General features: G+C 50.1%; 2 protein-coding genes across 6 annotated transcripts in view; both read left to right on the forward strand.

Moving 5' to 3' along the window:
- SEZ6 (seizure related 6 homolog) overlaps positions 1-2954 on the forward strand; it is a gene marked incomplete at its 5' end in the record, with an annotated part of 44497 nt that extends 41543 nt beyond the window's left edge. The window contains 7 exons of one of the 4 annotated variants that reach the window (XM_082604589.1): positions 115-309; positions 691-882; positions 969-1166; positions 1445-1483; positions 1727-1844; positions 1929-2031; positions 2154-2954. In XM_082604589.1, the coding sequence (XP_082460715.1) occupies positions 115-309; positions 691-882; positions 969-1166; positions 1445-1483; positions 1727-1844; positions 1929-2031; positions 2154-2234 (926 nt within the window). In that variant the 3' untranslated portion in view covers positions 2235-2954. The remainder of the gene's footprint in view (positions 1-114; positions 310-690; positions 883-968; positions 1167-1444; positions 1484-1726; positions 1845-1928; positions 2032-2153) is intronic. The other 3 variants (XM_082604590.1, XM_082604591.1, XM_082604592.1) reach the window with 3 other exon arrangements.
- A 3529-nt stretch (positions 2955-6483) lies between these two features.
- Positions 6484-18994, forward strand: part of PHF12 (PHD finger protein 12) — a gene marked incomplete at its 5' end in the record, with an annotated part of 40235 nt that continues 27724 nt past the window's right edge. Inside the window, 2 exons of one of the 2 annotated variants that reach the window (XM_082604364.1) lie at positions 6484-7179; positions 7828-8009. In XM_082604364.1, the coding sequence (XP_082460490.1) occupies positions 7114-7179; positions 7828-8009 (248 nt within the window). Of the gene's footprint in view, positions 7180-7707; positions 8010-18994 lie in introns of those variants that run through there. The other variant, XM_082604363.1, reaches the window with a different exon arrangement.

An 18994-nucleotide genomic window follows, 5' to 3' on the forward strand; every position in this document is an offset into this window, starting at 1 on the left:
CCTAGGCCAGGCTAGACCCAGGACAAACTGGCAGGAGCCGGAGTGCCCTCAGGGTCAGGGAGGCTAGCACAGTCCCTTTGGTGCTGCTGACAGCCTGCATCTTGCTGCCCCCAGAGGTGCCCCGTAATGACACGTGTCCGGAGCTGCCTGAGATCCCCAACGGCTGGAAGAGCCCGTCGCAGCCTGAGCTGGTACACGGCACTGTCGTCACTTACCAGTGCTATCCTGGCTACCAGGTGGTGGGATCCAGTGTCCTCATGTGCCAGTGGGACCTAACCTGGAGTGAGGACCTGCCCTCCTGCCAGAGGGGTGAGTGTACCTGTTCCCCATATTCTCCCCAGCGCAACCTACAAGCTTCTCTCCTGGATTCTGACCCAAACTCCAGCCATTATTAGCTGGTATTCATAGCCTCAATTTCCTAATCTGTGAAATGGGATAATACTTTCTCATAGGGTCATCCGCCAAATACTCCAAGTATTTTGTTCCTGGTATATGGCCAATCAGTATTTGTTGACTCTGATGGATGGGAAGGGGCAAATGAGGAGATACACCAGCAAAATGGTAGGGCAAATAAATAGGGGTGGAGCCATAGGCCATGAAGATGTTGGCTGACTTGGAACAAAGCCAGCGTGGACTGGCTTTTGCTGAGTTCTACTTGGGCTACTTCCCCCCATCACCCCGCACCCATAGTGACTTCCTGCCATGACCCTGGGGATGTGGAGCACAGCCGACGCCTCATATCTAGCCCCAAGTTTCCCGTGGGGGCCACCGTGCAGTACCTCTGTGACCAGGGTTTTGTGCTGACGGGTAGTGCCATCCTCACCTGCCATGACCGCCAAGCCAGCAGCCCCAAGTGGAGCGACCGGGCCCCCAAATGTCTCCGTAAGTCGCAAATGAGGAGGAGGGGACGATGCTGCCTCTGGAGGCTAGGGGCCTGGCACCCTCACTGGGCTCTGCCTGCTTTGCAGTGGAACATCTCAAGCCGTGCCATGGCCTCAGCGCCCCCGAGAATGGTGCCCGCAGTCCTGAGAAGCAGCTGCACCCAGCGGGGGCTACTATCCACTTCTCATGTGCCCCTGGCTATGTGCTGAAGGGCCAGGCCAGCATTAAGTGTGTGCCCGGACACCCCTCACATTGGAGTGACCCCCCACCCATCTGTAGGGCTGGTGAGTGCCCTGCCACCCCTAGAACCTCTGCCTGGCCCGTAGGGCTGCTCTGGCAAAGATGTCAAGTGCTGAGAACCAGAACCCCCTGCCCATGCCCCCTTCATGTTATTCTTGGTCTCCCCAGTCTCTGCCAGATCCTTCTGACCTGGTGACACCAAGACAGATTCTGGGATGGGCTCTCCTTGGACAAATCCTTCCCATGATCAGCCCACTCCCTACCTTAGTGGTTTGGTTCTTTGGGCTCATCCACTGCCCTTGGCCCTCCCCTCTTCTTCCAGCCTCTCTGGATGGCTTCTACAGCGGCCGCAGCCTGGATGGTGAGCCCCCAACCTTGAGGGCCAGGGAAATAATCTCCCTGCCCCTAGTTCTCACAGCTTCCAGGCCATGGGTTCTCTGAGGAGGGAGGGCAGAGAAAGAGAGAGGTCTGGGACTAGCAGGGCAAAAAGCTCCTTCCCTGCCCCCAGCCAGCTAGAGGGAGCTGGTGGCTGGATGCCCCTGGGCAGAGGTGAGGGGATGTGGGACCCAGGCCTCTGCCCCAATCCCATCCTCTGTGCTTTCAGTTGCCAAGGCGCCTGCTGCCTCCAGCACCCTGGATGCTGCTCACATTGCAGCTGCCATCTTCTTGCCGCTGGTGGCAATGGCGCTCTTGGTGGGAGGTGCGTACCTCTACTTCTCCAGGTGAGTCTGGCTTCCCTTCCTGCCCTGCACCCCTGACTCACTCCTGCCCAGCACTCCTGACTCACAGGCTTCTCTGCCACACAGGCTCCAGGGGAAAAGCCCCCTGCAGCTGCCCCGAACACGGCCGCGCCCTTATGACCGCATCACCGTGGAGTCAGCATTTGACAATCCGACTTACGAGACTGGAGTAAGTACCCATGCCAGGCTTGACACCCTAATCAGGACCCAATCCTATGCTCCCTTGGGCAGGTACCCCTGAGGGTCCTGCCAAGCCCTCTCTCTCTTTCCCTTTCCCTTTCCCTTGGGAAGGTGGATTATGGACTGGCCAACCTTTTACAAGTTTCCAACTCCCAGCAGTCTCTTTCCTTTGCAGGAGACGAGAGAATATGAAGTCTCCATCTAGGTGGGGCAGCCTGGGGAAGCCGGCTCAGCCCTGCATCACAGCCCAGCAGCAGAGCTCCCAGCTTCCTGCTGTCCCTCCACCTCCTGTACATACCACCTGGGAAGAGATGCCACCAATCCCTCAAGAAGTTGTGCTCTTCCCGCCCGCAGTGCCTGCCAGGGCCTATTTTCTTGGTACCACTGCCCACTTAGGGCCCTTCTTTGGGTCCAAGTCAGGGGCATCTGCCTCTAGGCAGAACACAGCTGGGGCACAGGCATCAAGAACCAGCATTCTCCTGACTCTCTTTCGTGCCCTGGACCTCCAGCCTGGAATTCACAGGCAGAGCGGGAGCACCTCTCTCCACGTGACCACCATCCAGCCCTGGCATGTAGCACCCTGCAGCAGGGTTAACTTGACAGTGGCGGAAACTGTGCCAGGGTGCTCCTCACAGGGCCATCACCAGTGGCCAAAACTGCTCTCAACAGTGACCTCTGGGTAGTCCTGACATGCTGACATCAGCCGCCTCTGGCGGGGGGGGGGGTCTCTAGTCTTTCTCTAAGGCCCTGGGAATGGTCAGTTCCGCCTTCCGTCCCTTGCTGGGGGAGGCAATAATTCTAAGAGATCCTAAGGGGTTTAGGGACTCTACCCCAAGCTCAGGTTGGGCTTCCCTAGGCCACACCACTCATGCTCCACACCAAAGCAGGACACCCCACTGCTCCCCTGGCAGCCCTGCACCCTGAAGAGAGGGAGACCTTCCCCTGATGTCAGTCTGGCTGTTAAAAACATCCTCTCTCCCACTAGCCCCTCCTCCAACCCCAGCCCCCTGTCAGGCTTCCCTCCTGGCCACTGCGTTTTGGGATAAGGGGAGTGGGCAGGCATATTCTGGAGAGCAGCAGAGGTCCAAGGGTCCAGGAATTTGGCCTAGAACAGGGGGTCAGAGCGTCCCAGGGAGAGGCCCAGAAGCTAGCTGCAGGCCACTTTGTACATGTAATGTATTATACGGTGTCTGGGCTCCAGCCAGAGAACAATCTTCTATTTCTGTTGTTTCCTTATTAAAATGGTGTTTTTGAAAAAAACCAAGCAATGGCCTGGTGGATGGTACTTTCTTGGAGGGAAGGAAGGTGGGAGATAAATGGGATGTGGACTTTAGGACCAGAAGGCATGCTGGACCTACCAACTGATCATCTCCAGATTTTATCAAAAACCAGTCATGGGAATTCCCTGATGGTCCAGTGGTTGGGACACAGCACTTTCAATGTGGTGGCCTGGGTTCAATCCCTGGTCAGGGAACTAAGATCCCGCAAGCTGTGCGGCGCAGCCAAAAAAAATACAACAACGACAACAGAAAAAACACAGTCACGCGCCAGTGCTTCAGGGACTACTGTCCCAACAAGGTCAGTGCAACAGATGGCATGTGAAATGAGAGGTCCCAATTGCTGGTGCCACAGGGGTATGGGAGCCCAGGAACTCAAATGCTCATCAATCCCAATGCTTCATTTCCTCCTCTTTGCTAGGTCCAGAACTGCAGGCTGGCACATTCCCAAGCCTGTCCTCTAAGCCACTGTATTGCTGAAAAAGCCCAGGAAGCCTGACGCCTCTCTTCTTTTGCTTCCTTCCAGCTAGCAAGGCTTAGGAAATTGGAATAGGAATCAGAGGCTGAACCCCTGAACATGAGGCTCTAGTCTGCCTTGTCCTCAGAGAACATCCAGACTGTCAGGCACAGAGGCAATGCAGCGTAGGGGCCTGGCTCCTATTTTAACAAAAGCTGTATCCATGGACTCCACAAAGAGGTGACTGAAGCAGATGTGCTTAAGTTTGCCATGTTTGGTCCCTCCCAGCCTCTATGCCCCTTCCCTATGGCCCCCAGCACCTCCTGAGATGTGTTTAGCCAGCCTTGGTCCCCATCATACATCCATGCTTAGAGGTATGCTCTGCATGGCTGCTCTCCAGAGTAAGAGCAAGAGGGAGGCAACAGGGAGTTAAGGGCACTCAGAAGCCAGATGACACAAAATCTCTGATGGAAATAGTAGCAGCAACCAGAACTTCTACAGTCATCCAGCGGGGAGGTCTTGACGACTCATGGCTGCCCACGTCCTGGTTCTACCACAAGCCACCTTGAAGGATGGAGAGGCTCCAGTCTATGCAGAATGCAGTGCCTAAATTAGCCACAAGAGGTCACTTCCGAAGGCATCTGTAACCCACCTGCTCTCCCTCAATCCCCCTGGAACAGCCAGGGCTGGAGCTCTCCAAGGTGGCACCAACTACTGGCCCCACTGCGCTGACCTCATCCTCCAAGTCCTGAGAGGAAGGTTTGTGGAGTGATTAGTTCCCCTGGCACTTGTCAACAGAGCCAAGTATTATTTCCCTCTTTAGCCCATTAATGCCTATGTCTGTTCTCAACAGCAATGATGGTGTTGATCAAAGCAAAGCCTGGCTCTTTGGACATGTGCCAATGGCTTACTTTTCTGCCCCATAATACCTTCAGGCTGACACAGCAACACAGCTGGGCCCTGAGCAGTAGGAAGGACGCCAGTGGGAGAGGGCACATGATGTATCCATTTCTGAGGGTCTGTGACATGAAATACAGCCTAAGAAGAGATGAGGTCCGGCCACTTCCATACTTCTAGCTCAGCCCTCCTCTCTCTGAGGGCCACATCTCTGGCCCGTAGCCACTAAGATTTCTTGTTTGCTGAGGCTGGTAGCGGGCAGAGAGGGCCGATCTACATGATATACTCCCCTGCTTGATCAATAAGGCCCAGGACTTTATTGTTCTTCCCAGGCAACAACAGGATCATTAGGAAAGTCAGAAAAACGGAAACCTAAGACCACACACCGACATCCCCACCCTATCCAATCATCCTCCTTACTATCCCCAAAAAAGCAGCAACTCCTCACAGGCAGTGAGACAGTATCCTAGCCCGGGAATCAAGAAAGCTGTTTCATTCCTAGGTCTGCCATAAATTCACTATGTGAACGAGGCAAATCACTGCTCTTCTTTGTGCATCTGGAAGTGAGGAGATTAATAGAGATGGTTTTTAAGCCCTTTCCAGTTTTAGGCTTCTGAGAATGCTAAGTACACCTTAACATCAAAAGTGAGCCAGGACACAGCTACCTGGTAACAACGCCAACTAAACGCCTGGTGTCAGGCACAATGATGCCACTCCCTTCTCCACCGCTTCATCTACAGTCAGGCAGAGATAACTGGCAGTCTCTGAAGATGGTACCAAGGGCAGGGGCGGGCGCCGTGGACACGGTGAAGCCCCGCCCAGAATTCGAGGTGAGGCCTTTCAGACTACAAATCCCAGCATGCAGCACGGCAGCTCTGAAAAGTATCTCTTTCCGGCAGGCAAATCACTCTTCCCCGAGTCCGTGCTACCGTCCACTGCATCGCATGCACACGGAACTACGGCCCCCATAACCCACCAGCGCCATCGCGATTCTTGCTCCCAGGATGCAATGCGCTCCCGTTCGCCCTTTGGACCCTTTGCGCATTGCAAACTGGGAGTTGAAGTCCACTGTAGGCAGGTAGCTGGGCGTTGTCAGCGTTACAAACTCTTCGCTTTTGGCTTCCTCTTGGAAAGCAATTCTCAGGGACAGTGATCAAGAGAGGGTAGTAACGGGCAGGTTGACCTCTCCTTTCATCACCATGAAAGGCAGGAATGCTCAGGCTCAAATTTACTGCTGGGAGCGGGAGGGAAGAGGGAACAGTAGCCATCCAACCCGACACCAAAAGCATCGTTTTCCGTCGCGATGGCTTTTCTTTTCTCTTTACCAATATGGCGCCTGGTCCAGCCACACCTGACGCTGGAACCAAAGAGTCCAGTACAACACCCCTAGGAGTATTTGCTGTCACCGACAGCCTACCAGCTTTAGCCAACACCACACTTTGCTCCTTTCTGTTCATGCCTGAGGGCTCCAAGGACATGGTGGTTTATATCCCACTACCAAAATGGCGAAAGGAGAAGCATTCTTGTTAGGGCCTGCAGGGGACAATACGCCTGCGCGGAGCCGGCTGTGTTGCTGTGGGGCGGGAGGGGAGCATCCTCAACACGCCTGCGCGGGAACAGAGTAGTCTTGGTCTATACTCAAACACCAATGGATGAAGAATCTCCATGTTCCTGCGGCTGCGCTATGACCCTTAGGAGCTCTCCCAGGCGCCTGCGCGAGACCTCAAGTCCCGCCCTTTTCTCTCAGTACGCTGGCGCAGGGCAGAAAGGCGGGGCTTCGGCTCTCCAGATGAATGCCAGCGCGGCTGCGCGCTGGGGGGTACCCCCTCACTGCGGCTGCGCGGGAGCCCGGCCGCCGGCTGTCACTGCGGTTGCGCGCGGCGAGCGGCGATCCCGGGGCGCCTGCGCGGGTGGCTTTGCGGGCGCTCGCGGTAAGTTTGCGCCAAGTGCGCGGCAGCCGGGACGCAGACGGCGGCGGCGGCGAGAGGCGGAGCCCGGGGACCACCCCCCATCACCCTCCCCGCAGTCACCTCACGTACCACAACCTCACCTAACCTCTCACCCCCACTCCGATCCCCCCAACCCCGGGATGGCAGCGCCCGCCAGCTTTCCCGGCCGGACCAGCGGTCGCCAGCACCGGCTTTAGCCTGTGGGACTAGGCCCCGCCGAGGCCTGACTCCCGGAGCCGGGACCCACCGTGCAGCCAGACGCCGGGCCGGGGCTGAGGGGCCGCTCCCCCCTCACGGCCCGTGGGGAGGACGCTGCCGTCCCGGGGACTGGGGGCCGGGGGGTGGGGGGGTGCCAGGGCGAGGAAGTCGGGACCCGTGTTTGGAAAAAAGAAGGGGGGCCGGGGTCAGGAGCACCCCCTCCCCCCGTTTCCCCCCTCCCCCCGGGGTTGGGGGGGCCGGAGCCGAGAGCGCCCAGCCCGGGAGGTGGATGAATGTGGGAGAAAATGGAGACCAAGACGATCGTGTACGACTTGGACACGTCGGGGGGGCTGATGGAGGTAAGAGTGGCCCTCCTCATCCCCTTCCCCCAGCGCCGGGAGGGAACCTCCGCCCTCCGCCCCACAAAGCCGGCCCTGAGCTCGCAGCGCAAGAGGGCCGGGGGAGGGGGGGGCTCTTCCTCACCCAGACTCTCCCTCCCATCTTTGCAACTCGGGGGGCTACGCTCAACCGCCGAGGACGTTTGCAGCAGTTTCACCTACCCGCCGCCCTCGATTCGCTCTCCCGAGGCGCCAACCCACTCCATCTCGTTGCACCGGCGGGCCTCCCCACCCCCTTCTTGTCGGCCCCTTTGTGCTTTCCCCAGCACGTCCGGGTACTGGGCTTCAGGCCTCTCCCGAGCCTGGCTTTGGAGTCCCCCACTGTCCATACAAGGAAGTGGCGAGAAGGGAACCGCGCACCCTCTCCCCATCCCCCTACTCTGATCCTCCCCATTTGGAAGAAGCCGTTCTCGTTGTTGTGCTGCAGGAACGCGGTTAGGTTGGGCTCCCCCTGGTTCCGGGGGCTGAGAGGTTCTGGGAGCAGGCTGGATGGGAGGAAGAAGGACAAAAGGGGGGAGAGGGGTGGGTGACGGAGAAGCCGCGCCGGGGGGGCGACGGACCGCCCGGGACCTCCGAGTGTGCACACACGCCATTTGTATGTGTGTGCAGCAAATCCAAGCTCTGCTGGCTCCCCCCAAGACGGACGAGGCAGAAAAGCGGAGTCGGAAGCCTGAGAAGGAGCCCCGGCGAAGCGGCAGGGCCACCAACCACGACAGCTGCGATAGCTGCAAAGAAGGTGGGGATCTCCTGTGCTGTGACCACTGCCCGGCCGCCTTCCATCTCCAGTGCTGGTAAGGTCTGGGGACCCCTCCGGAGCCCCTTGGCGGACCCTTCTCGGAACATTCCTTCACCCGGCCTACCCGTGGCTGCCGAAATAACGGGCGCTTGCAGCCGCTAGCTTTCTGCAGCCGCTGGGGCCAGCGCCTCCCCGCCCCCAGGTGCTGCCCGGATCCGGCCGTTTTGGGGTGGAGGAGCAGCTGTGGGTCCGGACCCCGAGGTGGGGGTTGGGAGGGGTGAGGAGAGCCCCATCTGGGATTGGAAGTCGCTGAGGAGCCGGGACGGAGCCGGTGGGGCACGGCCGACGGTGGCGGGGAGGAAGGGGAGGAGCTCCGGGCCCTGCGCCGCTCGCCTCCCCGCGCGTCTGCCGCCCTCGGGCTGCTGCCTGGCTGGGCTGTCCTCGCAGTGGGTGCGCGGAGCCCTCGGCGGCCGGAGCTGCCCTGGTCCAGACCCGCGGGACCCGGCGCCCGGGCGCTCCCGGCTGTGGAAGAAATCATGGAGGGTGTCTCTCGAGTCCGCCTCTTCTCTCTGCCTCTCTGTTTACAATATGGCGACCTGCCTTTAAATTATATTTTTATTCTCAGCGCCATTTTGGCTGCATATATGATTTGCAAACGTCTCCCGGGGAACGGTGGGGGTTGCCTCGGGGTCCTTTCTGCGGAAGCTCCTCGGGGGCCGGGGCTGGGATCTTGCCGCTTTAGTCCCCTTTCTCTGCCGCCGCTTGCCCCCTGTTGCCTGTCGGAGCTGCCTCCCTCTTCCCTCCCCTCCCCGCGCTGCCGCCTCTTGGGAAATCGGGCCGGGTTAGACAATTAAAATTGCCATTGGGCGCCGATTTCACTTCTCCGCTCGGGATCGGCGAACCCTTCGCTGCAGAATTCTTTGCTGCCGGGGTTAGGATTGTGTGTGGTGGCTCCGCGAGGGCATTTTTAAGGACCTGAGCAAAAAAGCTGTGCGCTTCCCCCCCACCCCGCCCCAACCCCGCGACGCTTACTGAACGCGAGGGGAGGGGAGAGACCGAAGAGGGAGGGAGGGACCAGGGTTGGTCGCCCGCTGCTTGATCCTCCTCTGCAGCTCAGCCCAGAACAATCCGGCCAAGAAGAGTTTAAACTCCAGGTTCTGCCTGGAGAAATCACCTCTGCCCTCCACAAAAATACCACATCTGCGCCGGGACCCCGATTGCATCTTGTTCTGATGGGTCTTGTTCTGTTCAGCAACAGTTGACTGAGGCAGACGTTTATGAGAGGAGATGGCTGGAGAGAGCGGGAAGGAGAGGGGCTGTTGTGTTTGTTCCCACCCGTTTTTGATGTTGCCTTTTTTAGCCCTCTGTTTAAAAAAAAAAAAAAAAAAGTGAGGTTTTCCTTAAGCTCTCTACACAGTTCCATTCACATTCCGTTTCTCGGTTGGTGGAATAGTGCCCACTGTATATTTGTACTAATTGCAGGTTTTAGAACACTTATTAGACAGATGACTGATACTGGGCAAATTAAGTCTGTGGTCAGAAGTTTTGTAGGAAGCTCCCATTATCATTCCCAAGATTCCTTTGCCCAGGAGAGCACCCCATCTTGGCTTGTAATGTTGCAGGGACAAAAATGATTATCCTGGAGGAAGCTTTGCCAATGGCTTTAAAATTTTTATTGTGAAGTGACTAATACCAGCAGTAAGGTTCTGTGGTTTTTAACCTTTGCTTCCTGTTGGTATAAGGTGTAATCCACCTGGAAAAAAAATCTCCTGTCAAGTTTCCTGTGCTGTTCTTGAGCACAGAAGAGATTTGTACCTGGATGTGTTGTGTTGCTTACCAGTTATTCCGTCTTGCTTATGCTTTTTTAATTGTGCTTGTTTGATACATACTGACTGAATTGTAGACTTCTTGATTTAAAACGTGGGTTAATGTTTTACCTGTAGAATGAAGTTACCGTTAACCAAGAATGGTGATTCCCATACTGAGTGAGAATTTTGTAAGCTCTTTATTATTGTTTGTTTAATAAAGCTGAAATTGTTTATTAGAAACTTCAGGCATAGAAAAAGTGTGCTGTTTTGCCTGAGATTGGGCTTTCAAACTACAAAACCTAACCCCTGAATCTTTGAATTTGATGAGTTCAAGTCTTGTCAAATTGTAACAATTAACAGTTCTACTTTAGCTGGTAGGAGAGAGGGAGGGGTTTCTAGCTGTTAGTGAGATTCAGACTGCATTTCATTGACTACTTTTTTTTTAAGACCATGAATGGGAACTGGTCATCAGAGCTTTGCGGATCCTAGTAAATGAGGCAGAGCTTGTTTCACATCTCCAGTTCCCTCTTTGAAGATGCCAGTGCTGAATGTACCATTGACTTATCTGGGTAGTTCTATAAATCACAAAACGTTGCAGATATTGGTACAAAGGCAGGAACCCTTCTTTCAAGTGAGGCTTACCCCACTTTCCTGCCTCCTACCCCACACTCTTTCTAGCCCAAGTGAAGTATTTCATTAACCATCTCAACCCGAGTAGTTAGGTCAAGCACTTAATGGTGTCAGAAAATTTTGATTCCTGGGTGTACTCATGGTAATTTGTCCCGTTATTGTTTATTTGTGTCATGTGGGAGTGAGGTTAGGAGGTGTGACTATATTTTCTCTTGCTTCCCTTTTTAACTGACTAAGACTGGATTATTTAGGTAAGCACAGTAATGATAATTTTCCTTATGTACAGAATGTTCAAAAGTGAAGATGGCGTTTTGCAAACCTGTAGGTCATAATTGCAGTGCTGCTGTGGGTCTCCATTCAAAATTCTGTGAGACAAGTCCTCTTTCAGCCTCTGGTGACCTTGCCAGCTTGCCTCCCAGTGAAGAGCATCTAGTAAAATAAAATGCTCCTGAAGTGATTCTAGGCAAGCTTTACCTCCTGGGCTTAGTGACATGGCCAGAACCACAGGGGATTTTTCCTAAGATAATCTACTGGAGGAAATGACTGGTCACATAAGCTGTATTAATTGTCTTGTCTTATCTCAGGGACCAGGGCTCTGTATGAGGAACAGTCCTTTCTTCCCAGTTAGACTGGGAGCCCTATTTCTGGTTTTTCTCTGATGATCTTCTGGATGAGGGAATGAATTGTCCTGTGCTCAGTACCATGAACTCACTGAAGAATTAAACTTGAGGAGCTGATGTCTTCATATTTGTTTAAGTGATAGTATAATCATTTTATCCAAGTTTAACTGGTTTATCAATTATTCAGAGTGGGGTTAGGGGTTACTAAACCTGCTCCTAGAGAATTAGGAAGAGATGTTTTTAAGTGTTCCCTGGGGAACCTGACCTTTATCATAATTGTCGTGCCATAAGTTGAGCTTTCCGAAAATAACTGATCTCCATGGACTGGTCTCTAAAAATTGGCCTTAAAAAAAAAAAAATTAGACTAACTGGTGGAGCTCTGGTTGCCAGCGACCCATCTTTCCGTTTGAGATGGATAGGATTGTTCTCACTGATAAAGTGAATACCATAGGCATCGGTAATGAGGCTGACTGGAACCTGGATGGTTTCCTCTGATTGCATTTTGCTCCAAACAGTCTGAGGGACCAGAACGGTCTGGTTGAGAAGTGCATCTACCTCAGCAGACCTCAGCATGGTCGCTTCCCGTCAGACAGATCTCTGTAGCATTTGCCTCCGCATGTTATATTTGGAATTGTTGGCCGGCTTTCCTCTCTCTGGTGTTGGCAGCATGATCCAAAATGAGGTTTTCGAAGAATGAGAGTAAAAAGGTCTCTGTGCACAGGCAAAACTAAGCTCAGCTTGGAGTTTTGCATATTTAATTTTCAGTGAGTCATAACAAGAAAGGTTTCACACACACAGTAGAAAACTGCCTTGCAGAAAATCTATACTGTTTGAACTTTTAAGGAGGTGATTTTTCTGATTTTGCTGTGTTTATTAGCTCGTCATTAGAATAGTATCAGGCAAGTGGTGAATTAAAATATATGTGTTTTAACATGATCTCATACATCTTTTGTTTCTGACATTCCAAGTGCTTGGAAGCCTGGCACTGAAGAACTGGAGGTGACGGCATCTGGACTCCCTCCCTTCTCTCTGCCCCTCAAGAGTAAAATAACTCAACAATAAACAAACCGAATTTGGTTTTGTGTGTATTTTATTTATTTTTGCATTTGCTGTGTTGTGTTGGAATCTGGGTGTGTAGTATTGTTTTTAAATGGTCCACTCAAACAGGGAGGGTCTAGTAACATTTAACTTTAACTCAATTTCACATGCATGCTTCATCAAATTAATGTGGGGTTCCGGGGCCAATTTTTATGAAATGAGTGCTTTAGTTCAAAGATAAGGGATAATCGCTGTTTAAAAATATAAGACTAATACTTGGTATGAGTCGTTTACTCACAAAATGTTTGTGACCCAGATGGCTTCGGTTGAGAAAGGAAGCGTCAGAAATATTAAAACCGGAAAGAGAGGTAATACTTCGCAGAGGTAACAGTTTTTGTGTAATTTAAGGCAAGTACTTAGTGGTACTGTTGTAGGAAATTTTTCATTTCGGGCTTGTCCCAAAATTAATTACCATACTCAGTGAAAGGTAGGATGCAGTTATAATCTCATCAATCTCCTGCTGTTCCTTAAGGCTCTCAAAGTACTTTACAGATGGGCTCCACTAGTACATTAGGGCTGTTTGGGGCCTTGGTAAATGAGTTGTGTGGTTTTTTACATGTTTAAATATGCAAAAGCCATATTTAGGTACAGCCTTCATTTTAATCTGGAGATGAGATTCATGTTGGTCTTTTTAAAATTCTTAAGTGTGTTTCCAAGAGAATTTTTTTAAAGCCAAATCATAAAGACAAATAAATTACCTGATTTGAACTGAAAAGGAATTCAAATTGTCTCTACTGTGTGTTGAATGAAACACTGTTTTTTATTAAGCTCTGAGTGAAAGTACAAGTGTTACTCAAAAGGGCTCAGTGAGTTTTCCAGGTTCATCCTTCTAGGATTTGTTGGTGCTTCATTCCTTTTTATGGCTGAATACTATTCTGTGTATGGCTATACCATATTTTTGTAGTCCATTCATCAGTTGATGGGTATTTGGGTTGTTTCTTCTTTTTGCTGTTGTGAATAATCATGCTGTGAATACTTGTGTGCAAGTTTTTGTGTGGATATCTGTTTTCACTTCTCTTAGGTATATACCCAGGAGTGAAATCACTGGGTCATATGGTAACTCTTACATTTAACCTATGAAGAACTGCCAGACTATTTTCCAAAGTGGCTGCATCATTTTACATTCCCACCAGCAGTGTGTGAGCATTCCAGTTTCTCCACATCCTTTCCAATACTTGCTATTACCTGTCCTCTTGATTAAAGCCATCCTATGGCTATGAAGTGCTATCTCATTGTAGTTTTGATTTGCACTTGCCTGGTGGCTAACGATACTGAACATCTTTTCATGTGCTTCTTGGCCATTTGTGTATTTTCTTGGAGAAATGTCTATTCAGATCCTTTGTCCAATTTTTATCAGCTTATTTGGTTTTTTATTTTTTATTTTTCGGTACGCGGGCCTCTCACTGTTGTGGCCTCTCCCGTTGTGGAGCACAGGCTCCGGACGCGCAGGCTCAGCGGCCATGGCTCACGGACCCAGCCGCTCCGCGGCACGTGGGATCCCCCCGGACTGGGGCACGAACCCGTGTCCCCTGCATCGGCAGGCGGACTCTCAACCACTGCGCCACCAGGGAAGCCCTGGTTTTTTATTATTGAGTTGTAAAAGTTCTTTATATATTCTAGATGCAAGTCCCTTGTCAGATAGATGATTTGCAAGTCTTTTCTCCCATTCTGTGGGTTGTCTTTTCACTTCCCCTATCTTTTTATTTTTTAATTTTTAGTCTTACCTAGAAAAAGATGGTTGATTTAAGCACACTCGAATGTCTATGCCTATATTGTCTATGTAATGACAGTAAGTAAAGGATTTCTTCTGTGAACTCAGTCAAGATGATGTGTCTCAGTGGAGGGAACCTTATGATGATTTGGTATGTTGCTATTTCAGCTTTTCTGGGTGACCCCTCTTAGCAAAGAAGTTACCCTAGAGGAAGTATAAAAAATCCACCACCTGCCCTAAGGCAGGATGCCCACCTGGCTCCCACCAGCCACAACAGAAAATTTCTGTGTATATGCACTTCTCATACTTAGAGGCCCCTGGTTCCTGGTTTAAGGAGGAAGATTTTAATCACCTCAGTTTGATTGGTAACTGCTTGGGGTGGAAATAACTACGGATCAGTTAATGAGCTTTTGATCCCGATGAACAAGAACAAAAAGTTGTTGGAACAGTGCAGTGAACTCACCTATTTATTATACGTGTCTTTATGTAAGCCCAGATAGCAGTAAATAGGGAGGTGGCATGCAGAGAATATTTGCTTGAAGGTTTTATATAGCTTATAATAAGAAACCGTCTGCTTTGATGCTCCCTAGAAATGCAGGTGTCCTGCTTCTTAACAGAAATGGGTATATTTTTTCTTCTACAAGTGATATGACGATAGAAAATAGATGAAGCTGAATGTTGTTTGCTTTGAGTTATGAGTAGAGTACTGAAATCCATCTCTGAACTTTCTTGTCCCACCCCCAGCGCATACACAACAGTTCCTTGGGTGTGTAGTTAAGCAGACCAATCTGGTGGAAAATTCTGGTTGAGGTTATGATGGCATTTACTATGATAATGCAGCACAGGCTCCTGGAAATGCATTCTTGTTTTCTGGGGTTTTTTTGTTTGTTTGTTTTTGTTTTTTATCTTTGGCTGCGCTGGGTGTTCATTGCGGCGCGCAGGCTCTTCGTTGTGGGCTCAGTAGTTGCAGCCTGAGGGCTTAGTTGCACGTGGCATGTGGGATCCCAGTTCCCTGACCAGGGATTGAACCCATGTCCCCTGCACTGGAAGATGGATTCTTAACCACTGAACCACCAAGGAAGCCCCTGGATTTTTGTTTTAAGGTGCCAGAGTTTTAAGTCACCAGAGCAGGAAAAAAAAAGTTTGTTTTCCCACCTCCACTGTGCTCTTCCTTTGACTTAAAGTCCCCAGGGAGTACAACATGGCCAGCTGCATTGCCATTCAATGAGTGACACTTATAAGAGCACCTCTGCATAATGCTAGCCTCCCAAGAGACAGGACAGGAGTACAGCTGTCCCCCTGCCAGTTTCCTGAAAGAGGAGGACATTGTATTCAGTGCAAGTCCTAGACCAAATTTCAGAAAGGCACTTTGGTGTTGCAGATTTGTCACCATGCCCAGGACGCATGCACAGGTCGCTAGCTGACTGCTTTTCCCATGACTCAACAACAGTTAAGAAGAATAAGAAGGTGACTCTTTTTTCTGCCTGCCACTTACAGATATCAAAATCCTCATCCTTTAAGCCTTTAATTATTTCTAAATCTAGTCTCAGCAAATAAGAATAAAGAAGAAGTTTTGTGTGGGAGGCAAAAGACACTGAGGGGTATAATGGGCACTGACAAAAGAAGAAACCATTGATTGGACCCATCAGTAAAAAGGAACTTGGCTGTTACATACAGCTGCTGCTGAATTCACAATAAGCAAATTCCAAGTACACCTTGCAGATTGATGAAATTTTCTAAGTAAAGAAAAACTTGACTCGCTCATTCAAAGAACTACTCCTTTCTCTTTTGCAATCCTGTACTAAATGCTCATTAAACTACTTGAAAGCCAGAGACTGACCCATTTCCTCTGCTCATTGCTGCGTAATTCTTAGTGGTATTACAAATGAGAGACGTGCAAAGATAAACACTGGTTGGGGAACAGAAATGATGTCTGGGTTCTTCGAAGTGGATGGTACCTTTGTTAACACAAACACACGGTGACTATTCCTTTCTCCCTAATTACATTTGCTTTTCTGTATGTTAGTAGCTTTGGTGTTTAATCTTTGCCCTTCTCCTGTTTTCTGACAAATTGTACAGGGTATCTCCCAGGAAATGTTTCCCGGTCTTGAAAGGACAAAAGACTTAGTAATAGCAGGGCGGGGGAGGCAGGTGGCGGGGACTCAGTGCCTGAACCTAGCGTTAGTCTTTCCCACTGATTTGGGCTCTGCATGAGGCTCTTTTTGAAATAAGCTCAAGTGAGCAGGAGAGGACTCTCTGTGGGGTTTGAGTTTAACTGTAGCCCAAAGACATCACTTTACCTCCAGGCCAGGCAGGGGTGGGGGTACCTCTCAGAATTACTAGCAAGGTTGAATTCTAGGGTGGAAACCTGTTTGTGGCAGCACAAGCACATTTATAGTCTTTTATCCAGCTGTGATCCTCAGAGGGTTGTTGGATATTGTTTCTTCCTGTCTGCATTTGTACAAAGAACAGAGCAGAGAAGCTAATGAAGTGCACGAAACTTCGAGAGAGTTTAGAAAAGTCTCTGCGTTACAAAACTGGGCAATGTGGAGCTACTCCTGTTCTTTCCACCAGCCGTGGGCTCCTGTGATGAGCTGTGAGCTTTTTAATTCCCATGTTCACTGAACCCTCAGGTAGAGTTCTACTGATTCTTTTTTTTTTTTTTTTGGCTGCTTTGGGTCTTCCTTGCTGTGCACGGGCTTTCTCTAGTTGCGACGAGCAGGGGCTACTCTTCGTTGTGGTGCGCAGGCTTCTCATTGCAGTGGCTTCTCTTGCTGCAGACCACGGGATCTAGGTGCACGGGCTTCAGTAGTTGCAACACGTGGGCTCAGTAGTTGTGGCTCATGGGCACACGGGCTTAGTTGCTCTGCGGCATGTGGGATCTTCCCGGACCAGGGCTCGAACCCGTGTCCTCTGTATTGGCAGGCGGATTCTTAACCACTGTGCCACCAGGGAAGCCCCTCTACTGCTTCTCGGTTTTAACAAAGCTCTGGAAACATTAGAGGGAAACTCTGTGGTGAACTTTTTCCATTAACAATCATCAATTATTGGTCAAAATACATTGAAAATTATACTACATAAATCTCATTAAATGTGTCTAAACCTGTAACTTTTCATAGTTCTATACACGGGTTGGCTATATTTAACTTTCCTTGATCTTGCTTGCCGTTTTTTTGAAAGAGCATCTTAAATGCAGGGAGAACTATGTCACTCATTTTGACCTTTATTGAGAAACATTGTTTTGCTTTATCCCTCCTTGGTAGTCCTCTTGGTCTTGCCTGGTGTAGATGACACTTAGCCATTCTAACTCAGAGCAGTTCCGACGCCTGATTCCATGATATCAGACATCGTTGACTGCAGGCTGCGGTTTGTGGTGTTGTAGGAAGCTGTATAGTAAGAAAAGTGTCTGCAGGTTATTTAAGTTACAGCAAAGAGCTCATGTGCAAGGCTTGTATGCTTGCTGTATACAAGCTTTCCACAAATCTTACCATTGGTGTGCACACATTCAGGCCCTTAGGGTGATTGTTCTTTGGTTAGGGACCATCTGAGAGAAAAGTGGGCCGAAGGGAAAAATCATGGCACTCTGTCCCTGACAAGTATGTTCAACTCCTAAATAGGTCACCAGGGGTATAACTGGAAGGCTTCAGAAGCCCAAGTCTGCACTTAGCTGTGGCATCAAACCACGACAGCACAGTTTGACAGTGTGCCCAGGAGATTACTTCAGTCATGCAGGGTGGGGAGCTTTGAGGTTTCTGAGTAAAATTGGGGGAGGGGCAAGGGTAAGGGTAAAAGAAGAGGGGAATAAGTCCTGTGCTGTTTTGGCCCAAATAGTAACATTATTCTTTATTTTTTAAAATTTTTGTTTGCGTTGGGTCTTCATTGCTGCACATGGGCTTTCTCTCGTTGCAGCGAGCGAGGGCTGCTCTTCCTTGCGGTGTGCGGGCTTCTCATTGTGGTGGCTTCTCTTGTTGCGGAGCACGGGCTCTAGGCACTCGGGCTTCAGTAGTTGTGGCACACGGACTTAGTTGCTCCGCGGCATGTGGGATCTTCCTGGGCCAGGAACCCGTGTCCCCTGCACTGGCGGGCGGATTCTTTTTTTCTTTTTTCTTTTTTTTAAATTTAATTTATTTATTTTTGGCTGCGTTGGGTCTTCGTTGCTGTACACAGGCTTTCTCTAGTTTCGGCAAGGGGGGCTACCCTTGGTTGCAGTGCACAGGCTTCTCATTGCGGTGGCTTCTCTTGTTGCAGAGCATGGGCTCCAGGCACTCAGGCTTCAGTAGTTGTGGCACGCGGGCTCAGTAGCTGTGGCGCACGGGCTTAGTTGCTCTGCGTGCGACATGTAGGATCCTCCCGGACCAGGGCTTGAACCCGTGTCCCATGCATTGGCAGGCAGATTCTCAACCACTGTGTGGCAGGAGGATTCTTAACCACTGCGCCACCAGGGAAGTCCCAGTAACATTATTCTTCCTCCTTCATTTTATTTTAGAAGACCCTGTCAGAGGAGAGTAAATGAAGCAGAAATCCTCCTTAGGGAAAAGCAGCTGAGCCTTGGGTAGAAACCCGCTCTCTGCATTTAGTTGGATTTCAAATAGATATTCTCCCTAAGATGTTATTGTTTTTAGTTTTCCCAGCCTTTATAGAATTTTAGGTCCAATATCTGTAAGATGTGAACTGGTCCAGATTCCCTGAGCTGTGCCTACAAGAAGAGTGTAGCTTATTTCCTTATTCTTGATAGTCCCACTAAAATTTGACCACGGAACAGTACCCAGTTTTCCATACCTTTGAGACTCTTATGGAATACACAGTTAAAATTGTTGGTTCTTTCCAATGGAATATTATTAGAAAGTGGAGTATTAGAAAGTGACTGTTGGGGACGTATGTATACGTATAGCTGATTCACTTTGTTATACAGCAGAAACTAACACAACGTTGTAGAGCAATTATACTCCAATAAAGATGTTTTAAAAAAAATTAAAAATAAATAAATAAATAAAATCCTTTGTTGCCAAAAAAAAAAAAGAAAAGAAAAGAAAGTGACTGTTGAGGCCAGAATATTGACTCTTTTCTAAAATAGGTGGTCTCCAGCATCCATCATAAGGTGAATGAATGAAGCCCATTTTTTAAATGTTTGCAGCCAGCTCATTTTCCATTGTAGAGAAGCCAGGATTGCAAG

This window comes from Mesoplodon mirus (genome assembly GCF_964341445.2).
Source record: "Mesoplodon mirus genome assembly, chromosome: 18".
Lineage (NCBI taxonomy): Eukaryota > Metazoa > Chordata > Mammalia > Artiodactyla > Ziphiidae > Mesoplodon > Mesoplodon mirus.